This window comes from Anopheles coustani, chromosome 3, assembly GCF_943734705.1.
Source record: "Anopheles coustani chromosome 3, idAnoCousDA_361_x.2, whole genome shotgun sequence".
Classification (NCBI taxonomy): Eukaryota; Metazoa; Arthropoda; class Insecta; order Diptera; family Culicidae; genus Anopheles; species Anopheles coustani.
In genome coordinates, this window is record NC_071288.1 from 81951514 (window position 1) to 81969509 (window position 17996).

A 17996-nucleotide genomic window follows, 5' to 3' on the forward strand; every position below is an offset into this window, starting at 1 on the left:
ACGGGAAACTCCATATGAAAAAAACGGATTTCGTTCCCGCTATGTTTAAAAAACGCGAAACTACGACCTGGCGGGAACGGACGCATTTGCTTAATTGAAACGTTTCATGAAAAGTTTCATTCGCTTGCTACAACAACGTCGGTATGGGCAACGTATATGGATGCGGCCGATGTTGTTGGAGAGAAACCAAAATGCGAGTAGTCTTCGACGCAAAATTTTGGAGGAGGAACTCAACAACGCCATTCATAAACTTTATATTTGATAATGACTCACAATTCCACTTTTACCTGCCGCCAATTTAGATCACGTAAACAAACTAAAACGTAAACAAAGCTTCAGTTTGACAGATCGGACGAATAAGCTCGTTCCCGCTGGATATTCTGTCGAATCTGGGCTACTTTTTCCCGTTCCCGCCACCGGGAATTCCAGGCAAGTTTAAACAGCGGTTAATGTGTACGAAAGATCAATGATAATATTGCTCTCGTAAAGCAACCCGTAGACGTTGCGAACTTGTACGCGCGAACAATTTGACAACCTGGCATTGCCTATGTTAAGGAAAGGAAAGGAAAATTTCCTCTTATATCTTCCTTTCCTTTCCTTTACATAGGCAATGCCTGGATGTCAAATTGTTCGCGCGTACAAGTTCGCTACGTCTACGGGTTGCTTAAGGTTTGGCCTACACGGTCTGTTACCTTACTCTTTGTGTTGTTTGCTTGTAAATGTGAACCTCACCCTGAATCACCAGCGCACTACCCAACACTACAGCGATGTTTTATTATAAAGCAAGCCGTAGACGTTGCGAACTTGTACGCGCGAACAATTTGACAACCAGGCATTGCCTATGTTAAGGAAAGGAAAGGAAGATGTAAGAGGATATCTTCCTTTCCTTAACATATATCGACGATATATCCTCTTATATCTTCCTTTCCTTTCCTTAACATAGGCAATGCCTGGTTGTCAAATTGTTCGCGCGAACAAGTTCGCGACGTCTACGGCTTGCTTTATAGATGACTAGCTGATTAACCCGATTTCATCCGGGTAGAAAGACAATTCCAAACGGTAGAATGTTTTCATTCAGTATCTTGAGTTTTACAATGTTAAGAATGTTGGACGTTCCACGCTTGAAAATTGGCTTTCTTATAATTATGTTTGATGTAAATTGATTAGATCGATTTTGTGTGATTGAGAAAATTTGTAGGAGAAGATAGAAGAACTCTGAGATGAGATTGAGCACTCAAATTGTGATCATTCGATTTAGTGACCCCAAATACTACGAAAATGATATCCATATTGCATTTTAACCATTGTTGAGCTATACAGTATGTCCCATAAAAAAATGCGAAAATTTTAAATGCTTATTTTTGACTAACTGTAAACGTTATTTTTAACGTGATCATGTGTGTGTGTTATCATCTGGTAGTATACTATGAGCTGATATTATCAAAAGAGTGATTCTCGAATAATAAAGTTGAGAAAAATGTTCGTAAAGGAGATTGTGTCTAGTTTACTGTTCGCCCAAAAGTCCGTAAAACAAATTACATCGATCGCGGGATGTCACCTGGCTGCTACTTACCATATCCAACGATCAGTCCTTGATGGACCACATCCTACGAAGCCAGCAAGTGGCCATCCACGGTCCACTCACACACCGAAGATCGTCAGATCAATGAGAGGTTAAGTGAGACAAAATCGTAGCAAATCGATCCGGAAATTGGCTAAGGACGCCGATATTTCAAAATCTACCATGCATCGGTTGATGAAACATGTCTTGAAATGTTCGTACAGAGTCAGAGTAAAGCGTCACCTTGTAACAGACCAAATTAAACAACTACGGCTGGAGTTCTCGACACGTTTGGTGTCAACATCAAAACAAAAGAATACCGTCATCGTATTCTCTGATGAAAAAACAATAATCGTCGATCCCGTGTCTAACAGACGTACAGACAGATTTATATCACCGCAGAAGATTGAGGATATTCCAGAGAACCTGAAAATCAAGTTTACAACCAAACATTCGGCCGAAGTAATAGATTTTGAGACCGTTGCGCCCAATAGCTTTAAAATGCCTTCAGCATTTATCAAAGCTGAGTTAAAATTTTATACCGGGGTTAATATGAACATTTTGAAGGACCACGTTCTGCAGTGGATAAAAGTCAAGTTTGGAGCACAAAAACACGTCATTTTCCAATAGGATGGAGCCCCGTGACGTACCTCAAAAAGGACTCAACCGAGGCTGAAGAAAAACATGGAATTTTGGGCAATTTCATTTGACTTCCCACAAGCTCGTACTTGAATCCTTTGGATTAAACAACATGGGCACATGCTCAGGTTAAGGCCTGTGAACCTTTTAGCACCATTGTTGGATCCCTGACAGCTTCAATTGCCGAGGCATGGATCTGAAAAACTGATTCATACATTTAGAAAGAATGCTCTCGATTCTGTCCCCGTATAGACGAGGCGATCGAGAAAAATGGTATACCTAATTATTAATGTATTCAATAAAGGCTACAAAAACGACTCCCTGAATGAAATTACAATTTTTTTATTATTTTGTATGAAAAAAAAAATTTGAATCTAAGGTACCGATTTTCGCATTTTTTTATGGGACATACTGTAGGAGTAAGATGGTAGCCCCTTTTATCATTTCCTGTACATGGATGAAATTTTTTTACATGATGTAGTACGTGTACCATTTTTTTTTAAAACTCATTCCATAAAAATGGAAAACTGATAACCATATCGCATTTCTATCATTGTTGGATTAGGGGGTAGTATGAGAGCTCCCCTTTCCCCTTGCCCTAGAACCTAGATGAATGAAATTTTAACATATGCTATGTCCTTATATAAGCAGTATGTGTACCAATTTTTGTGAAAATCTGTTCAATCATCTTTGAACTGTAATTGGTTTTCCTTATTTTTAGAAGGTAGGTGTCTGGGGTAGGGAGGTATGGGGATATCAACAAACGCAGAAGAATTATCCAAATAATTCATCCTTGAAAAATAAGCTAATATCCAGTCAAGTTTCGGTCCGTTAGATTTGGTCCGTAAAGCTGTTGAATACATGATAAGAATTAACGCTCTTTATTTTGAGCATTGCTATTGATATGCTGAAGAAGAGGAGAGTAGTGGGAGTCTGGGCTAAGATTGAACATTAACAGTAAAGCCATTCGATTTACAGACTACAAATACCACGAAATTGATACCCACATTGCATTTTTACCATTTTTGAGGTATGGGGTAGTGTGACAGCCCCCCTTTCCCCTTCCCCTAAAAAGATGAAATTTTATCCTATAATATGTCCTTATGTAAGCAGTATGTGTATTATTTTTTGTGAAAATTCGTTCAATAATTAGTGAGCTATAATTGTTTTTCATCAATTTTAGAGGGTAGGTGTTCGGGAGGGGTAGGGAGGTATGGGAATATCAACAAACGAAGTTCAGATCATTCAACCTTGGAAAATTAGCTACCATCCTGCCAAGTTTGGTGGAAATCGGCCCGGTAGATTTTGCGTGATGCGATATGTATATATATATATATATACAGACAACGGTGACTTTTATATATTAGAAGATGTACAGCTTTACTGCGTCATTGGATCACTTACGTTAACCACTACATGAAAATTCATGAACCACGCCGATTTCGACAATGTTGTCTTCGCTTGTTCTTTTCACTCGCGTTAATCGATGTAAAGCAGGTTTTGTGAACAGCTGTCCTTTAGTCACTTGCCTGCAATAATCACTCTGTGCTGGTCTACAACAATCACAACTTCCGAAAAGGCACCATCAAAGTATTACCCGCATTAGAACGCACATCAAATTGAAAATGTTGGTTATCTTTTCACTTCACCGTCTTTGTTGCGTTGGCAAACTGTTAAGAGAAGTTTTTAGTACAACTCGTCGATTTTAATGAATTTGCCTTCGATTGTTTTCTACACACAGGTATCACACGGAACTTGCTTGTTCTTGGTCAATTATTGAGGGTGGAAACAACATGTAAACAACACTTTGAAAAAAGCGAAAAAATGGCTGACCGTCTCGACGATCCAAAACGACGCCACTAACGTGTCGAGACGATGCGCGGAAACGAAACGACGCGGCTAGCTATTAGGTTCATCCAGACGATGGCAATAGGTTCATCCAGACGACAGCAATGTTTCTCGGCAATGTTGACGTTTACCGTATTCGTACACGATTTCGTTGACTGTATGTGTGTGCCAAGCAACGAATTGACGAGCTATCCATGGGTCGATGGATAAGCTAGAGGGCCCCGCTACACGACCCACAAACTCAAAAACTTTTCGGCGAGAAGAGGGGAACAACCGAGAAGTTTACGTCAAAAACTTTTCAGCTCCGTGAGCTGAAAACTGCACCCGCGAAGTTTTTGGCAGCTAACCGAAAACTCAAATGCGTCAGAAGAAGAAGACGAAAAAGAAATAAATGTAAACATAACAAATCTCAAAAACAAAATAAACGAACATATGGTGATAAATTTACGTGTTTCTTTTGTAGTTACGGTAATATTTTGTCATTTTATAGCTAGAATATCAATTATAAATTCACTATAGATCAGGGGTTCGCAAAGTCCGGCCCACCAACTGATTCCAAAATCTAAAAGTTTCAAAAAGTTTAATGATAAAGATTAAAATATTTTATTCTACCACTTTTTATGTAACTTGAGAACATCAAAATCTTCCTTCTTCATGCGAAGAAAGTTAATTATAGTTTCATTTGCTTGCTCTGCTACAGTATTGTCCAGCAAACGGTTGCCATCTTCTTGCCTCCGCACAATACGCCTGTTGCGTTGTTGCAAGTTTTGGGTACTCAACTCGATGACCCGCGATAGGGTAGTTAGCCACACTTCACTCATCAACAGATTATCCATCTTTTACTTTTTGTGTGAATTGAAATAAGATCTTGTTTGCTTTGAAGGAAGATTTTTGAGTTAACTGAAAAATCAAAAACAAAAACCTCGTTGCGCCGCAAAGTTTTTGAGTTTGCGGCTCGTGTAGCGTGGCTCACAGAATTGGTACCACAAAACGCGGCTACACGAACCGAAAAGATTTTGACGTAAACTTATACGGTTTTTGAGTTCTCGGTTGGAGTTTGCGGTTCGTGTAGCGGCCCGGTATCGTTCCCGTCCTCACAATTCACCGGTAGCAAAACGAGTGGTATTTTATCTGTTCATCTCCACATAGCGAACTCATAGGAAACTCTGGTGAAACTCCTGTCAAACTTGTATGGAGTTTCGAGTTTCCCGAGTTCGCTAAGTGGACACGCATTTGTTTCAGTCTTCTTCACTTCTTCTTAATCCGTAAGTTATGAACCGTCAGAACGAGGGGCTTTGCTAGTGCTGTCAAGAGTTTCCTACCAGTTTCCTACGAGTTTCCCAGCTGTTGCGGGAACTGAGTTCGACAGTTCGACGGAGGAGAGTTCGCTATGTGGAGATGAACAGTATGACACCGTGATATCACAATGACGGGATTTTCGGTACATAAAGTTTGTGGTAATGAGTGTGATGTGAGTGTGGTAAGGAAGCATCCCAAGGGGATTTTTGAAATATTTCCGGCCCCTGGTACGACCCGTTTTCGCGTCGAAAACGGGTCGGTCCAGGGCACGATGCGCAGTAAATTTCGACCCGATTTGACGGCGATGTTGACGAGCTGTCAGATTCAAATTTTATGGTGGGTTCAAATTCAAAATGGTGGGTTCGAAAAAAATATCCGTCTAGGTTCAAAAATAATATCCTCTCTAGGTCTGTTTTTCCCTCCTCATTCCTCTATCTTTGCCTCTTCACTCTCCTCTCAGCCTCTACCTGTAATGCACACTTGATTCGATATTAGGTTCATCCAGACGACAGCAATGTTTCTCGGCAATGTTGACGTTTACCGTATTCGTACACGATTTCGTTGACTGTATGTGTGTGCCAAGCAACATTGCCGAACGAATTGACGAGCTATCCATGGGTCGATGGATAAGCTAGAAACATTGACGAGCAATGTTGACAGCGATCCGTATGGCATTCAACAAGGTAACGAAGCTAAGCTATATCCTGTACGTACCTTAAGTAAATTATTAATTAGAACGAGTCAGTTTCATGTGGGCAAGTGTTGGTTCAGTTTTTCTATCATGCCACTAATTAAATTCACTTTTGTGATGTTAACTAGTTACCATTTTTTATTACTTTCTATTGATACATATTTTACCAAGATAACTATATACCATGAAAAATGCTTAGAAACCTTGAACATTGTTGGAAACATTGATGAACATTGATTGCCATCGTATGGACAGAATCCGCCATTTTTGCACATGGCTGACAACCATGTTTGAATGTGTGCGAAAGATAGACGAAAAGATTGCCATCGTCTGGATGAACCTATTCTTTCTTTTTTTACTGTCGCGGTCATGGTTAACAGTGGTCGTGAATACATTACATTGGAGGTAGCTGTTGAAGAGAAATTTATATTGTTTGGTTAGTGAGGATTGAACACTTATCGTTATACATACCATACGATGCGCAGACCGGTTGATCCATCGGCGATGTTGGAAAGTGTCTTGTTGATTGTCTGTTTTATTTTACGTAATGATGGTTACATTTTCTCAAAATTGCACGCGCAGAATAAAGTAGGCAGTATGAAATCATGAAACTAGAGGTTGGTAGTTGAAAAATTTGACGAAGTTTGTGCATTTTAATAATGTGCTTGATTTTTCCCTTGTGCTGTTTTTTAGGTTTTAACACTTGATTGACAGTAACTGCAGCATGTTTTGCTCAGAAAGCAAACGCCAATAAAGTGTTACGAGTGAAAATATTCATGCTACGACATCCACCGGGACAATCCATGAGAAACCAACCGAAACAACTGAAAACCGGCTCAGGACATTCCATCGTCACAGTGTACCTTTTCAAATTCCACCAGCATCGACAAATAACGGTAATTATTGAAATCATGTTACAAAGATAAAACTTTTTGTTTGTGCCATTTATAAGACATATACTGTGTATCATTTATTTTTAGCAGGAGCTTTCAACGGTAACCTTCAAAACGATTACATATCATACAGCATCTCAGCCATCGATTTCTGGTAAGGGAATCAGAGAACAACTCTTCTTTTATTAGTTGCATAAGTTTTGTAGTCTGCAAGGCTTGCATTATTACTTTACCACTGTTTCGTTTCGCCAGCCCACCAGCAGTCGCTTCATGATGCTAAGATCGATAAGATGCAAACGATCCGCTACTACGACATCCTGGGCTATGTAAAAAAAATTAAATCTTAAAGAGGTGTCATCGTTCTTTGGTGTCCTGGATAGGCGCCTTGCCTGAATCCTCCATCAGTTCGTTGTGTTGCTTGTGTCCCAGAAAATACAATGGTTCGAGCAACGCTGACGTATTGACCTACGACGGTACATTTCTGGCAACTGCTGTGACCTGTGAAAATTAAATGAAAGAAAAAATAAATACATGTGAAATTGACTGCCGATAAGTTTTGCAGTCAACCTGTTATGAATGCTCTTGCTAGAGTGTCTGCAATAATGGCCCTTAGATGTATCGACACATGTTTCCCGTTGATGTTTACTCCATATTCCACGAGGTTGTTCATCTCCGTGACCATGAGACGTAAAGATGCCTCAACGTTCGTCGGCTTCCTCCTACCACAGAAAATAGTTCTCGTCATCACTGGTACTTTCGGCATCTCATGGATATTACATAATATTGGCCAAAACTCCATGCTGCCACGTCTATGCAATGGTAATCCATCCATTGATATATGTTGGCATGAATAAGTGTTGCATTGCTAAAAAACAAGAAATAAAAATTTGCTATTTACACTCACAATTATAATGCTTCAAAAATGCACTGTTTGAAACAAACTTACCATAGTTGGACAGATAAAAAATTTTATATTCCATGATACCAATACTGGCCGCCGCTTATTTCCATTATCTCGATCGATGGCTTACGGTTGGTTCCTAATAATGTTCTTGCGCTTTTAAGTAAGTTTGCTACCTTAGCTTTTTTCAAAAGGTCCAAGATCATATCCACGCTCTAGAGCGTTTCGTTGTTATAAAGCGCCCAATATCTCAGGCAATCTCCGATCGACATGTTTCGAAACAAAATTGATCGTGTTGTTCTTCTCCAGCACTTTCCTCGCAGGAACTGTTGTTCAAATTATTATCTACGATATCAAGTAGTGTTGAAAGCCCCAGTTCATCTACATAAACTCCATCTCGATTTTCAACTGGCAGAAATTGCTTCCACAGGTACAGCAGCTACAGCTACAGCTTCGATATTTGCAGCAGATTGCTACGATGCGAACATTTTTTCACGATTATCGGACCGCCGATAGAAAACGCCACTATTTCGCAAACGTTTTAATTCGGGTTGCCGCCACATTTTCAAAGGATTTATGGAATAAAATATACACCAAGTATTTACAACACACTGCACGACCGTTTGTTTCAAAATGTAAACAATTCCTCAACGGGCTGTTGCTCACACGCACAAGTCTATGCTGTTGAGAACATAACGCGAGAGAAAAGGACGGAACGATAGAGCAGACAGCATTTGGATTGTCATCAGGAAGTGAGGGGTATGACAAACGGTGGAAGAGTGGTTGCGGGGTAACTCTCCCGTTGTGGAGGGGTTTTTTTGTATGGAACTTTCATGGGTTCGGGTCGAAACGCCATTTTTTCTCTCCTTGGGGATGTACCATCGAACTGGCAAGTGCAGGACGAGGCCGAAATCAATACATCCGATAAGTCGGATATTTGAGGGTATTACAATTGGGAGGACGGAAACGATACAAACTGACAGACTTCTTGACGCGGTCCCATACAAAAGGTAAACAACACCTTTGAAAAAAGCAAAAAAATAGCTAGCCGCGTCTTTTCGTTTCCGCGCATTGTCTCGACATGTAGGTGGCGTCGTTTTGGATCGTCGAGACGGCCAGCCATTTTTTCGCTTTTTTAAAAGTGCCCGGTTGACAAAAATTCAAATTTTTTGCAGCTGTCATGTAGTACCAGCAAGTTTTTCCATGGCAGATTGCTGGGACTCTTGCTGGAACTACATAGTACCAGCAACAATGTAAATTTCTGTCGACCGGGTGTTGTTTACCATTTGTATAGGGCAGCGTCGAGAAGTGTGGCGTTTCCGTGGTCCCAATATTAATACCCTCAACAATTGGGAGGACGGAAACGACGCATCATCACAGATCGTAGAAATTGGTGGAGGGCAGTTTTGGTACCACGGTGTGCAAAATTGTTTATGGAATCATTTGTGGCAAGTATATTTTTACAATACTGAATTATGTTATTGCACATTCTTTTTTAATAACTTATATTCTCTTTACACCTTTTACCACTGTTTAGCGCGATGGCCAAGGCCTTTAGTGACACCGTCCAAAACATTTGAGGGTATTATGATCGAGTTCCGCATTTTTGCTCGAAAGTTTCCGCATATGTGCTCGAATAGCAACCTGGGTATTTATACAAGTATTCCAAGGTATATACATAGTTTTTAACAGTTTTCGAGCACTTTGATCTGCAACCAAACTTCAAAACGATCGATTGGCATTGATGTTGTGTTTAAAAAGGATTCAGTCAGAATGGTTCCTCTCATGCTATTAGGTGTGGAAGAAACAATCAGGGAAGAAAACCAAGCAGAACGACAATTTCGTGAAAATTTAAGAGTGAATAGAAATGTGTTGGAACTGCAAGATGAAAGGTATAAAATGGTATCTTATTTGTTTATCGTTCGATGTTATAATTACTGTTGATATTTTAGGTTTGTGAGAAACTTCCGAGTAAGTCGGTATGTGTTCCGCGAGATACTCGACGAGATCGGAGACGAAATTTCTCCAACTTATCGAAATGGGATAACCGCCATTCAAAAACTGGCTGCAACTTTAAGATTTTTGGCTGAAGGTACATATCAGCATGGCGTGGGTAAAGACTTTTTCGTTCCAATGGCGCAGAGCACATTCTCCGTTGTATTAAGCCAAACATTAGATGCCATAGAGAGAAAGTTGTGTGCAAAATGGATCATACTAAATATGACCATTCGAGAAAAAGAAGATGCCAATGCATTTTTCTTCTCGAAAAGTGGAATCCCAGGAGTTGTGATGTGCGTAGATGGAACACACATCAGAATTATGAAACCAAGAACAAATCAACATCTGTATTACAATCGGAAAGGTTATTTTAGCATTAACGCTTTAATGGTGAGTGTATTTTAATTGTTGCATGAAAAACACATATTAGGTAATTGTTGCTTACTTTTCCTTTTTTGTTTAGATATGCGATAACCGACAAAAAATTCGATTTGTCAATGTGAAGTATGGTGGAGCAAGCCATGATTCTCATGTTTGGAACCGAAGCCCTGCCGATAACTTCTTTGCTGCTAAGTATCGTAATGAAGAACAAGATTTTAAACTTCTAGGTAAGAAAGATCGTGCTCTGTCGAAGCAAACATAAGTAACGCATAAAAACTTCTTCTTTGTAGGTGACTCTGCTTACCCCGGCAAACCGTGGATAATAAAACCAATAAGAAATGCCCAACCATACACGTCGCATGCCGAATACAATAGCCGTCATAGCAAAGGAAGGTTTATTATAGAAAGAGCCTTCGGTGTTTTAAAAAGCCGGTTTCAATGTATTGCTGGCGCAAGGCAGCTTCATTATACTCCTGAAAAAAGTTTACAGATAATAAATGTTTGTAGCGCGCTTCATAACATGATGAATGAGCATAGACATCTGGAGCATAGACTGGATAAAACTCCCTCTGCTACTGCTCGTCGCTCCTTTTTATATTCTACTATTTTCTATCTCCATGTCTACTCGATTACTTTTCGCCCAACTCACACGGCCTTTCCTGACATTTCTTCCGCCCCGGAAGAACTTTACTTTTTCTACACTATATTGATAACATTAACCTACCCGCACGGCCTTTCCTGACTTATTTCTTCCGACCCGGAAGACTTACATTTGGCATCTTTGTTTTGTTTACTTCACCATTTACTTTCTTCTTCTAATCGGTTTCCATGCTTTCTTCTGTGCTTTCTCTTTTGCCTGGAATCGACGCAACGTCGATTGCGTTACGGTGGAGGGCACGGCGCCTTTTGTTCTGCCGGTGCATCCTTTTCACTCGTGTTCTTGTGGCTACTCGCAATTTCCCGAAAATATCCTCCTCGGAGCCATATTCGTTCGACTCCTTACCACTATCATAGCCCTCATCATCTTCGTCTTCTTCCTCCGCATCCTCATCATCTTCAGCATTCTCCAAGCTCCTTGGTGTAACTGTTACACCCCGTCCTCCAACGTTTGTCTTTAATACGTCGTTATCCTTCTCAGTACGGCGCTTTCGAAGAATTTCCATCTGCTCAGCGCACTTCTTGTTGGGTTTCGATTCTTTCTCGAGGAAAATCTCCATCTCACTTAGCTGAGCTTCCGTTATGTTGCAGGCTCCTTGCAGCAAATTGAAATTTTTGGTAACACCAACCAATTTTTGTTCACGATCATCGCTTGCTTGCTAGCTTTCGCCAACTTATCAAAAGCTTCGTGCAATTCTCGCTCCAGTCTCCCATTGTGTGCTGACGACAGCACTCGTACGCGATCATTCAGCTGACACTGCTTCTGCTGACTGTCCTTCAACTTTTCTTCCAAAGACTGGATTTTCGCCACACACTCGATCAGCTTTGTTTTCTCCGCCAGCCGATCCTTTCCCGAGCTTCTCAATAGATCACGCTCCTTCTTCAACTTATCTTCCAATCCGGTCAGGTCCGATTTTAGGTTCTCTATTTGCTTATCACGATTTGCCATGGTGTCACGCTGTTGTTTCATATTAAACTCGTATTCTTCCTTCTCGTTCTCGTCTATAACGATGTTGAAGATATGTATAGTTATAGATATGAGATACGATTTACTTTGTTACCTCCATACCCTCTTAAGCTGGTAGTGGCATACTTTAGTGGTTTTCCTATTTTGCAGTATGATTCCATAGAAACGATGTTGTGAAAAATGATTGTTTGAACTTCTTTCTATTGACACTGGTTTGCCCGGTGTCCAATTTCATCCCAAGTTGAAACATTTGGATCTTCCTCATACAATGAGTTGCTAAATGTCCGAGCATTCCACAGATGAAGCATCGACGTATTCGCTCATCATTCTTCACAATCCGCTTATTAAATGACTTTCTCAAATCTTGGTCAAACTGCTTAGTCTGCTCTACTGGCTTATGTTGTACTGTGTTGCATGTTCCATCAAGAGAAGTTTCTTCTTCAATTCTTGAACAGTTTGAGCCTCATAAAGAATAGCTCGTACATGTGGGTCAGTAGTGACACCATTCGCGATGTATTCGCACAAGCTGGTTTCATCCAAGCTAATTGTTCTCGCCAACTGTTACATAGCATACACAAATTCCAATACTCATTCGTTACTCTCAATCCACCGAGAATCAAGTTCTCTATGTACGTCCCGCGATCGCACCATCACGCCAAATTCGCTTAACAATTCTTTCCGAATTCCGAACTCCGAAGACCATTCAAGAACGACTATTCGCGGATGACTCCTCAAAACGAATGTATGATTGGTTGAGCCCCCATGTAAAGTTTAAAGTAACTTCTGTATTATTTATTTATAGTAAATAAAGAATCTTTTCCTTCGACACTCTAGATAAAACTCCCTCTGCTACTGCTCGTCGCTCCTTTTTTTATCCTACTATTTCATATTTCCATGGCTACTCGATTACTTTTCGCTCAACTCACTGTCGTGACTGTTGAGCCCCATCCGTTCTTTTCAAACACAACTGCTGCACCTTGTCCAATTTTCTACAGTTTTATTTCTGTTTACCTCAAGTAATCCTCCATCGATCACTTCTCTTTACGACACATACCACAAGATTGACGAGCCCAAGTGGGGCTCGCGTGTTCCTAATCCTTCTCTTTCCTTCTCGCTTCTCTCGCTAATTCGCCTTATTCGAATTTTCTGACACCCTGCTTTTCGCCTGATTTTGAATTTGAACTCGTTTGCGATCTTGCCTGATATGCATGCCGTTGGGGCGTACTATGATTCCATTACGCTCTGCCTTCTTTTTACTTTTACTATTCCTTATCTTTCTGTTACCCTATACTCGATCCCTACATCTTTCCCCTTTTCTACTCTCCTTACTGAGACTCTGAGGTGTCTTTAACGTCCATCACATATGTTATTTCAAGCTCTGATTTTTAGTTAGTACAGTATTGAATCTTTGAACCTTTCGGTTTCTTTGGGGTTTTTCATGTGTAGCATGATCTTATCTTGATTTTACCTCTCTATGTTCCACCTCGTTTTTCGATACTGCGCTGTATTCCCGGCAAACTTTACGTTTTACGTCGTTCATTGTCAGCCTAGTGGCCGCCTCATTTACGATCACAACATTTGCACCTTCTCTTGTTAGAACCTTAGACTCGTCCCTAGAAGATCCTGGGTCGGTCTTGCTTTTCCGAGGGATAGCTATCCCACTCTATTTCCGACTCTAATGTCGCTTTTTTCGCTCCCCGATGTTTGTCGGCGAACTTTTTGATTGTAGTTTTGCTACTGTGTCGTCCTCGCGTACGGCGCTGCGGTCTAGAGCTGTGTTGTCGTCCCACAAGCTTGGAAACGTTCCACGATAACGCCATCCCACGAGTAGCTCAAAGGGTGTACGTTGTCATCCATAGCTTCTCTCCAGCCTCGTCCTTCACGTTTTGCTGCTGCTACAGCCTTTACTCCTTTTTGCCTCCCAATGTTCCACAAATTCTGTGCTTTGGAACAGTGGTCCGTTGTCACTTTGTAATATGAGAGGTAACCCCCCAACTGAAAAAAAAATTGCAAAGGGCCGAATTAGTACTTTTAGCATCTGTTTGTCGCATTTCGACGATCTAGGAATATCGTGAATACGTATCCACACTCAGCAGAAAATCGCCTATTCAGCAGCCTCCAAGATTTCTACGATGCGCAGCTTCCAGCGCTGTTCTACATAGGGTATTGGGTAGAACTACCCGATCCTCCTTGAATACAAGTGGCCCCAGAGTTCTCAGGTTTTTTGATTCTGCTTCGTATCGACGAATGTCCTTGGTCCACTTCTCATCTCTAATTGCTGCTCTAACGCTGCTAACTTCCTCGTCCAATTCAAAGGCAGTCCCTCATGTCTCCTGCGTCTAGCGAATACGACAGGTGTTTTTCGTTGTCTTCGTCGAACGGGTCTTCCATGTTAAACTGATATGGGAGCAGGCGCAGTGCCTAAGCTTCTGCTCGGGTTGTAGCTCTTCTGCTCATTCGTTGCGTTCCTTGGAAAATAAATTCAATAGCTTCAGAATCTGTCCTGATAGTAAAAGCATTGTTAATTAAATAAAACGATAACCTCTCCACACTCCACACGATTGTCGGTGCTTCTTTTTGAGGGTGTGGGTACCGTTGCTCGGTTGGCGTGAGTGCCTTAGATGCACATGCTATTATGCGTGGTCTTCCACTGCTGACGAATTAGGCCAGAACTGCTCCAAGTCCTATGGGGGATGCGTATGCGTACATTTCCGTTTAGTTCTTATAATCGAAGTAGCTTAGTCTCATGATAGCCTTCGGCGTCTCGTTTTTCAAATAAAGGACTTCATCTTCCTCCTCCTCCGTCAAGTAGAAGCACTTTGATTTTGCTAGTGTTCTTAGTCTTACTGTCTTCTCGGCTCCGTTGGGTATAAACCGCTCCGTAAAGTTCATCGGACCAAGAAAACTTTTTACTTCTGACAGTGTCTCCGGTCTACGGGCACCCTCGATCGCTTTCCGTTTGTCATCTTCAACCCTCCAACCGTTCTCGGAGAGGTTGAACCCAAGAAATTTTACTGAATTTGCCCCGAATGTGCACATCGTATTATTGAGATGCACGTTGTGCTTGCGCAGCCGCTTGAGTACTACTCTGAGGTTGTTATCGTGGTCATCCTTTGTACTTCCATAAACCATTATGTCGTCTAAGTAGTTTAGAGTACCTGAGCAGCCCTCTAAGATTACTTTTGTAGAATCTCTTGGAATATGTCCGGTGAGTTGCAGAGACCAAACGGTAGTCTTTTAAATCTGTAAGTTCCGTTCCCGGCGAAGAAATTAGTTAAGTGCCGGCAATCTTCGTGTAGCTCCACGTGAAAGGACGCGCTAGTTAGGTCGATAGTCGAATACCACGATGTTCTGTTGAGCTTTGCCAAGATAGCTTCCGGTGGAGTCATCTTAAACGGTGTTCTTATAATGCTCTTATTAGGATCTCTCAGGTCTACGACGAGCCGAATGTCTGTTTTTCCTTTGGGAACAACTAAGAGTGATGAACTAACGAACCGATCCATTTCACCAGTTACGCGTTCTGTAATCTTGGCGGATAATAGATCATTAAGTCGTTTTTCTGTCTCATCTCTGAATGATGGTGGGATGCTTGTGAAGACGTTCCGTGACGGAGATAATTCTTTGTCATATGTTAACATTACCGGAGCCACATTGAACTTGGGGAAGACTTTAAGCATCGCAAGGATCTCTCCTGGAAACAGCGCATCGAAAAGTCTTCTTTGAACACTTATACAGTGACGCCAGTGCCTAGTTGAAGCATACTATATCTTATCGCCGTGCTTCTACTTAGTAGTGCTTTTGCCTTCGGAACGACGTAGAGTTTTTCCACCAGGTGCGGCCGGTCCTCGGAAATATACAGTTCGGCTACGAAGGATCCAAAAACTGGTATTTCACTTTGTATCCCGTGTGCTTTTAGTGGCCTATCTGCACCCTCCTTCCGATCAAAAATCACATTGTTCCCGAAGTCGCTCTGTATAATGAGGTCGAAGCTGTTCTCGTCAATTGTGTTAACGTCCGCCCCAGAATCGATCAGGAAGTTGACCGGTACACCGACCACGTAGCCGACAATATTGCCTTCATTATGTTAACCTCGCTTTTCATTTCCTCCACCGTACCGTCGACTGTTAATGCTGCGATCTTCTGCGCCTTCAAGGGCACGGGAAATTCTTCTTCTTCTTCTGCCACATTGATGGACGTGAGGATCCCCCTTTATATTGGCTGCCGTCCTCTTGCCTGGTCCAATAGTTGGGGCGGTAGGATCGGTTCCCGCGTTGCCATCCTCCTGGCCGTGAAGTGCTCACTGGTCTATGAGCATACGACTCCGCCGTTATATAGTTTTCTGACACTTCCTGCTTTTTATTGTCTATTCCTGCTTCTACCGTCTCCATACGCACAAAATCTAGATGTCTTCCTTGTCTCACGATTTTTCAAATCATTTCCAAGCAGATCCGCCGTATCGAACAGTCTTCCCGCTATTTCCAGAACCGAGCGTCTGATCATAGCTTGCACTAGTTCTTCCGTTTTCTGGTCTTCAGAAAGTCCACACAATGTGGCTTGTGTCTCTAGTCTCATAAACAGTCCGCGAAGGACTCCTTCTCTGTCATGTTCTTTTCTGTCCGTCTTAATCATTCCTTTTTCTTTTCGCACACAATTCCGAAACATTCACTCAAACTTTCCATTACGGCTTGATAAACGTCCTTCCCACTTTGTTGTGTGCGGTTTTCCTGCACTTCGATAACGTTATGTAGATAACTACCGGCAAACACCTTCAGCCCTAGAAGTTTCATTGCAGCGTCTGTTTCCCGTTTGCACGACAGCTATGCGTTCATACTGGTTACGGAACCGTATCCACTCGGCCATGCGCTGGTTACTCGGCAAGTCCTCCGAAAATGGTTTTAAGGGCCAAGCTCCGTCAAGGAAGTCCCCCTTTCAAGCGGACGGTTCCCCCTTTTCTACTTTTCTTCCGGAATTCTCTGATTCGTCAGTATCCTCAACCGTCCACCCCCGGCTCATCTTTACACTTTTTCCTTCGCGCGGGGTTCGTAGTGGTTTAGACATCTTCGCTCGTTTAACTTCGCTTTGCTACTGACAACAGGCAGCGACCGCGGTATCAGTTGTTTCGCGCCACGACTAGTCTCCCCTCGCTTTCCCCACACTCGTTGAGTGGTTTCAGGAGCATTACCGATTTCGGCACTGTACGCTCCAGTTTGGTGGGTCATTTTAAGCAATACCATCAACGCTGACGTAGTCGGTGCAGGGTTGCTAGTAGCCCAGGAGCAGGTGCTCACTTCCACCATGTTACGTTTTTCCATTCCATTTTCCTGAAGTAGAACGGCGGACAGCAGGCTATTGTTTGAGAGTATCAATGCCAACAATTGTGTAGTAATCCATAGATCATCGATTTGACTCCGGTTTGAAGGATGGCTACTTCTTTGTCATCGCGGGCCGTACCCGTTCGATTGCAAGTGTCGATCCTTTTCTTTTTTTTTTTTTCTTCTTATTCTTTCGCACATTTTTGATAGCCTTAGTGAGCTGCCGTTTCGACGTTCGTAGGTTCATCCGACGGGTGCGCAGTTTTCATGTCGTGTTATTCCATCCTCGTTCTTTTCTGTGCTTTTCTCCCTGTTCCGCTCTGCTTGTGGTGTATCCGCAACAAAATTTATTCTTTTGTCAACGCAAAGTCTGTATTAACACGCTGGCAGCTGCCCTCTTCCTCTCTTCCATTCTGTTCCTTCACTCAGCAGTGATACCGCCACACGCCGACAGATTGTATCGCCGATGGAATTCTTCAATTTCAATTCAAAAAACGATTCCCTTGGCTAGCGGACATGAACTAAAGTACTGATATACAACGATTTTTAGGGATTGACTACTTGCTTCTATCTCCGAGTACTGGTTCCATAAGCTTCTATATAATACATTTTCATGATCAGACCAATCTTACCCGCACAGGGGTGTCTCCATACCCTTTCGAGTATTACATTTACGTTTTAAGGCCAATAGTACCCTCACAGGGGTGTCTCCATACCCATTCGAGTATTACATTTACGTTATAAGGCCAATAGTACCCTCACAAGGGTGTCTTCATACCCTTTCTGTTAATACATTTACGTTATAAAGCCAATAGTGCCCCCACAGGGGTGTCTCCATACCCATTCGAG

General features: G+C 41.9%; 2 protein-coding genes across 2 annotated transcripts; one reads left to right on the top strand and one right to left on the bottom strand.

Annotated features, from left to right (window-relative positions):
- Nucleotides 1-9605: 9605 nt before the first annotated feature.
- Nucleotides 9606-10953, top strand: LOC131267608 (putative nuclease HARBI1). The gene is made up of 4 exons (XM_058270529.1): nucleotides 9606-9724; nucleotides 9785-10220; nucleotides 10294-10438; nucleotides 10502-10953. Exons 1-4 carry the CDS (start codon nucleotides 9606-9608, stop codon nucleotides 10951-10953), a joined length of 1152 nt encoding a protein of 383 aa, XP_058126512.1.
- Nucleotides 10954-11026: 73 nt separating this feature from the next.
- Nucleotides 11027-12783, bottom strand: LOC131267619 (golgin subfamily A member 6-like protein 4). Its single transcript, XM_058270541.1, has 3 exons — nucleotides 12762-12783; nucleotides 11529-11870; nucleotides 11027-11463 (listed from the first exon to the last, which is right to left on the bottom strand). The coding sequence occupies exons 1-3, from the start codon at nucleotides 12781-12783 to the stop codon at nucleotides 11027-11029; spliced, it is 801 nt and encodes a 266-aa protein (XP_058126524.1).
- Between the last annotated feature and the right edge of the window lie 5213 nt (nucleotides 12784-17996).